This window comes from Salvelinus namaycush, chromosome 25 (assembly GCF_016432855.1).
Source record: "Salvelinus namaycush isolate Seneca chromosome 25, SaNama_1.0, whole genome shotgun sequence".
Classification (NCBI taxonomy): Eukaryota; Metazoa; Chordata; class Actinopteri; order Salmoniformes; family Salmonidae; genus Salvelinus; species Salvelinus namaycush.
This window is the reverse complement of record NC_052331.1, coordinates 40962556-40969133: the sequence shown is the minus strand read 5'-3', so window position 1 is coordinate 40969133 and position 6578 is coordinate 40962556. Positions and strand designations below refer to the sequence as shown.

Here is a 6578-nt window from a genome sequence, read left to right as displayed (position 1 = left end):
AAAGCTCATCATTAAGGTAAGGACCCTGGGACTAAACACCTCCCTCTGCAACTGGACCCTGGACTTCCTGACAGGCCACCTTCCATCAGAATGTTGTACAAGGAGTCCTATTTCCAGAATAAATCGTTGTTTGGTTTTAGAATGTCAATTTTTTTCTGTCGAATTCGCGCCACAATGCTAGCCAAGGTTGCTAACATTCCCATCCTCTCTTGGCGGAAAGAACGGAAAACTCCAAAAGTCCCAATAAACGTTGAATAAACTGAAAAAAACTACTTTATGATGTTATTATCATATGTATCAAATAAAATCAGAGCCGGAGATATTCGCCGTGTATACCGAACGCTTTTCAGAAGACAATGTCGAGGTCCCTCGCGAGCCGTCGAAGACAAAGAAAATACCGGACCTGTCACTCCAAAAGCTCTTGTTCGGCCTCAGATCAAGCTAGACACCCCATTCCACCTTCCACTGCCTGTTGACATCTAGTGGAAGGCGTATGAAGTGCATTCATATCGATAAATAAAAGCCAGTTGAATAGGCAGGCCCTGAAACAGAGCCTCGTTTTCAGATTTTTCACTTCCTGTATGGAAGTTTGCTGCCAAATGAGTTCTGTTTTACTCACAGATATAATTCAAACCGTTTTAGAAACTTCTGAGTGTTTTCTATCCAATAGTAATAATAATATGCATATTGTATGATCTAGAACAGAGTACGAGGCCGTTTAAATTGGGGACAATTTTTTCCAAAGTGAAAACAGCGTCCCCCTATTGACAAGAAGTTTTAAGGGCTTGTAAGTAAGCATTTCACTGTAAGGTCAACACCTGTTGTATTCTTTGCATGTGACAAATACAAATTTGATTTAATTTGATAGATAGCAAAACATTCAAATGCAGTTTTCTCAAAAGTGTGTTTACAAGTTGATGAATTTTCAAAGCAGAATTACTTTCCCATTGTTCCTCAAATGCAGTGTATGATATACCATTTTGTAGCTCTGAGTCTCTACTTTTATATAATGTAAAAAACACAATTTCAAATTTTGCTACATAAGACCGAATCCAGGTGGTGTGTCACATATACCGGCTGTGATATATTGGCTGTGATATCCTGTCTTTGGGGAACACAACATGAGTCTCTCTAGGTTTTATGCTCCCATAGAAGTCTATGTGAAAGGTGCGCATTAAATACTACATTTGCCTGTAGAATAAATCATCTGTATGATGTTTGTAGAATAGGGGAAGCTAGCAGACTTGAAGATGGTCTAATCTAAATTTGTGTCAATATGTTGGTATATTTTCTGTGGTTGTACATTGTCCATTTCCAGTGTTTTGTGAACATAGTCTCTCCTGAGTGTATTTAATGTTTTCATAGTATTTCTAAAGCCTGTCAACCTCAAACCCTTCCTCTGGTCAGTTCCAAATAAAAAGATTTGAAACAAGCTTCCATTTTCTTATGGAAACATTAATTAATACCCACAGTACACAACGACATAATCGATATATCACAGTGGTTCTGTCCATGTGTGAAAACACAGTAAAAAGCCATTGTTGTCTGAAATGTATGTCATATTAGCAAACATGTTCAGCATTTTAGAGGTAAGAATACTTTCTGCTGGTCATCTCCTGAATCCAGCAGTGGAATCCAGGGGTGTGGTAAGGCTATTGTAGGTGTATCCAGGAAGTCAGAACAAGTCTTTCTTTTATATTTATTTTTATTTCACCTTTATTTAACCAGGTAGGCTAGTTGAGAACAAGTTCTCATCTACAACTGCGACCTGGCCAAGACAAAGCAAAGCAGTGCGACACAAACATCAACACAGAGTTACACATGGAATAAACAAACATACAGTCAGTAACACAATAGAAGAAGTCTATATACAGTGTGTGCAAATGAGGTAAGATAAGCGAGGTAAGGCAATAAATAAGCCATAGTGGCAAAATAATTACAGTATAGCAAAACTGCCTGCTACTCAGACCCAGAAGCTAAGATATGCATATTATTAGTGGATTTGGATAGAAAACAATATGAAGTTTCTAAAACTGTTTGAATCATGTCTGTGAGTATAACAGAACTTATTTGGCAGGCGAAACCCCGAGGACAAACCATTCAGCATTTTGTTTTTGAGGTCACTCTCTTTTCAATGAGGTTTCATTGGGAATCCAGATTTCTAAGGGACCTTCTTGCAGTTTCTATCGCTTCCACTGGATGTCAACAGTCTTTAGAAATTGGTTGAGGTTTTTCCTTTGAGAAATTAAGAGGTAGCACTGTTCAGAATGAGGGTAGAGAGAAGTGTACTTTTTGTTAGAGGCGCGTGACCTGAAAGTGCGCTACACATTGTTTTCCTCCGGTATTGAACACAGGTCATCCCGTCTTAAATTTGATTGATTATTTACGTTAAAAAATACCTAAAGTTGTATTACAAAAGTAGTTTGAAATGTTTGGACAAAGCTTACAGGTAACTTAGGATATTTTTTGTAGTCACGTTGCGCGAGTTTGAACCAGTGTTTTTCTGGATCAAACGCGCCAAATAAATGGACATTTTGGATATATATCGACGGAATTAATCGAACAAAAGGACCATTTGTGATGTTTATGGGACATATTGGAGTGCCAACAGAAGAAGCTCGTCAAAGGTAAGGCATGAATTATATATGTATTTCTGCGTTTTGTGTCACGCCTGGAGGGTTGAAATAGGATTGTCTGTGTTTGTTTGCTGGGGTGCTATCCTCAGATAATAGCATTGTTTGCTTTCACCGTAAAGCCTTTTTGAAATCTGACACATTGGCTGGATTCACAACAAGTGTAGCTTTCAGTTGATGTATTGCATGTGTGATTTCATGAAAGTTACATTTTTATAGTAATTTATTTGAATTTGGCGCTCTGCATCTTCACTGGATGTTGGCCGGTGGGACGCTAGTCCACATGTCCCAGAGAGATTAAGAGCAGTTGGAGACCACGGAAGGAGAGTTATATTGCATTGAAGCTCATCTGGAGGTTAGTTAACACAGTGTGCAAAGAAGGGCCAGAAGTATACAGAATGGTGTCGTCTGCGTAGACGTGGATCAGAGAATCACCAGCAGCAAGAGCGACATCCTTGATGTATACAGAGAAAAGAGTCGGCCCGAGAATTGAACCCTGTGGCACCCCCATTGAGACTGCCAGAGGTCCGGACAACAGGCCCTCCGATTTGACAAACTGAACTCTGTCTGAGAAGTAGTTGGTGAAGCAGGCGAGGCAGTCATTTGAGAAACCAAGGCTGTTGAGTCTGCCGATAAGAATGTGGTGATTGACAGAGTCGAAAGCCTTGGCCAGGTCGATGAATACGGCTGCACAGTACTGTCTCTTATTGATGGCGGTTATGATATCGTTTAGGACCTTGAGCGTGGCTGAGGTGCACCCATGACCAGCTCGGAAACCAGATTCCATTGCGGAGAAGGTACGGTGGGGTTCGAAATGGTCGGTGATCTGTTTGTTAACTTGGCTTTCGAAGACCTTGGGTCTAGAGTGTCTCCCCCTTTGAAGAGGGGGATGACCGTGGCAACTTTACAATCTTTGGGGATCTCAGATGATACGAAAGAGATGTTGAACAGGCTAGTAATAGGGGTTGCAACAATTTTGGCAGATAATTTTAGAAAGAGAGGGTCCAGATTGTCTAGCCCGGCTGATTTGTAGGGTCCAGATTTTGCAGCTCTTTCAGAACATCAGCTATCTGGATTTGAGTGAAGGAGAAATGGGGAAGGCTTGGGCAAGTTGCTGTGGGGGGTGCAGGGCTGTTGACCAGGGTAGGGGTAGCCAGGTGGAAAGCATGGCCAGCCGTAGAGAAATGCTTATTGAAAATCTCGATTATCGTAGATTTATCGATGGTGACAGTGTTTCCTAGCCTCAGTGCAGTGGGCAGCTGGGAGGAGGTGCTCTTATTCTCCCAGAACTTTTTGGAGTTTGTGCTACAGGATGCAAATTTCTGTTTGAAGCTAGCCTTTCTGCAAATTTCAGAGCCCTTCTGTACTGGCTGCAGACTGATCCTATCTGAAGACCTCTACAGGGTTCTACTACGCCCCAGTCCTGGACCCCTTCCTCACCGCTGAGCAGAAGACAGAGCTGCTGCGTATCTGTAACCCTGACAACACCGAGTGTCTGCAGTACCACCTGCGCGCCGCCTACGGCTACAGGCCCGCTACTGGATCCGCCCCGTCCTATGCTGCCCTGGGCTGCGATCCCACCAAGGACCCCTACTGCCAGCCCCAGCTGGTGAAGAAGGCTCCCTCCGGCTTCTTCCACCTGTACCCCACCTGCGACCCGGCCACCGACCCCCTGTGCATGGCTAGCATAGTGACCCCTCCTCCCGCTCCCCTGGAGACCCCCAAGGAACAGCACTGCAACCCCCTCTTTGACAAGGGCTGCAACCCCCTCACCGCCACCAAGCTGGCGGGCCTCACCAAGCCCGTCCTGGAGTACACGCCAAAAGACGTACCGGCACCAGCCCCCGCCCCTCTGGCATGTGACCCGCGCTACGACCCATACTGCCTGCTTGGTGCCGCCGCCGCCCTCCATAAGGCCCCACCAACGCTGCCTCAGTTCCAGATCCGCTCCCGCCTGGGCGTCCTCGGGAAGACCAAGGAGGGCCATGACTGTTACATGCACTACGACAAGGACTGCACTCCTGTGGAGGCCAGCGACGAACCCAAGACCCCCGCCGTACCCCAGTGCCACCCCTACGACTTCACCTGCAACGGCATGTCCGCCCCTGCTACCCTCACCGCCGAGGCCAACAAGCCCAAGAGCGGCGTGATCTTGCCCGATCCCGACTGCGACCCCGAATACGACTACAACTGCCGCCTTCGTCGCGCCGAGGACTCCCCCGCTGCGATGGAATCAGCGGCCAAGGAGCCCAAGGAGAAGCCGGTGCAGCAGAAGGCCGGGCCCGGGTACGCTGTCCCACAGTTCGAAGACTTCCTGAGGAGTTACATGGCCATGGGCCAGTACAGGAAGAAGTACATTTAAAAAAACACACGTCACACAAATGTCAACTAGACGCTAGATCGCTAGAACTGGAAGAAAGTGAGACAAGGTAATGTTTTACACACACACTCTCATGGTCCTCCCAAGGTGCTAAAATATCTCCCATGGTCCAATACTGCTAAAGCAGGACGGCTAGTGTCTTATCAACAGGAAGTTCCAGACCTGCAATAGTTAATCAGATTTGCTCAATTACAGTGCCTGAAGGTATATAATTTTACTGGCTGTGATATCCTGACTGTGGGAAACCCAACATGAGTCCCTCTAGGTTTTATGGTCCCATAGAAGTCTATGTGAAAGTTGCGCATTAAATACTACGTTTGCCTGTAGAAGAAATCGTCTGTATTGTGTTTGTAGAATAGGGATAGCTAATATACTTGAAGACGGTCTAATCTAAGTTTGTGTCAGTATGTTTTCTGTGGTTGTACATTGTCCATTCCGTTTTGTGAACATAGTCTCTCCTGAGTGTATTTAATGTTGTTTTCATAGCTTTTCTAAAACCTTTCAACCTCAAACTCTCTGGTTAGTTGTTTTATTTTAGTTCCAAATAAAAAGGTTTTGAAACAAGCTCCCATTTTCTTATGGAAGCATTAATTAATACCCTAACTACACAACAACATTACCGATATATCACAGTGGTTCTGATAATGTGTGAAAACACATGAAAACACACTAAAAAGCCATTGCTGTCTGAAATGTATGTAATATTATCAAACATGTTCAGCATTTTAGAGGTAAGAATACTCAGTGTTGGTCATCTCCTGAATCCAGCAGTGGAATCCAGGGGTGTGGTAAGGCTATTGTAGATGTATCCAGGACGTCAGAATGAGTATCAATATCATGACAGGTCTTCTCTATGACGGAAAGCTGACTGAAACATTATGTAAAGACTCAGATGTAGAAGACATAAGATGTATTTCCACTCAGCCATGGACTCTTTGTTTACACTTCATGGCTTTTCTTAGACAGTATCCTCTGTAATTATTGGGACAGTGAAGCATTTTTTATTATTTTGTCTCTATACTCCAAAAGTTTGGATTTGAAATCAGACAATGGCAATGTGTTAAAGTTTAGAATGTCAGCGTTTTAATTTGAGGGTATTTTCATTCATATAGGGTGACAGGTAAGAAATTACTGCACTATGTATGTAGTCCTCCCATTTTAGAGTACCAAAAGTGTGTATTGAAGTAGTAAGTATATGTTCCCATGTTCATACCACGCAATGACCTCATCAAGCTTGTGACTCTACAAATTTGTTGGATGCATCTGCTGTTTGTTTTGGTTGTGTTTCAGATTATTTTGTGCCCAATAAAAATGAATGGTAAATAATGTGTTGAGTCACCTTTATAGTAAATAACAATAGAATATGTTTCTAAACACTTCTACGTTAATGTGGATGCTACCACGATTACAGATATTACTGAATGAATCGTGAATAATGATGAGTGATACATTATTTGACACAATACATTATTTACCATTCATTTCTATTGGGCACAAAATAATCTGAAACACAACAACAACAAACAACAAAAGCAAATGTAGTCATTGCATGCTAGGAATATGGG

At 43.3% G+C, this 6578-nt stretch overlaps 1 protein-coding gene across 1 annotated transcript; it reads left to right on the top strand.

The window, feature by feature from the left end:
- The first annotated feature begins 1571 nt into the window (after positions 1 to 1571).
- On the top strand, positions 1572 to 5070 carry LOC120019951. The gene is made up of 2 exons (XM_038963363.1): positions 1572 to 1589; positions 4027 to 5070. Exons 1-2 carry the CDS (start codon positions 1572 to 1574, stop codon positions 4993 to 4995), a joined length of 987 nt encoding a protein of 328 aa, XP_038819291.1. The 3' UTR covers positions 4996 to 5070.
- The last annotated feature ends 1508 nt before the right edge of the window (positions 5071 to 6578 follow it).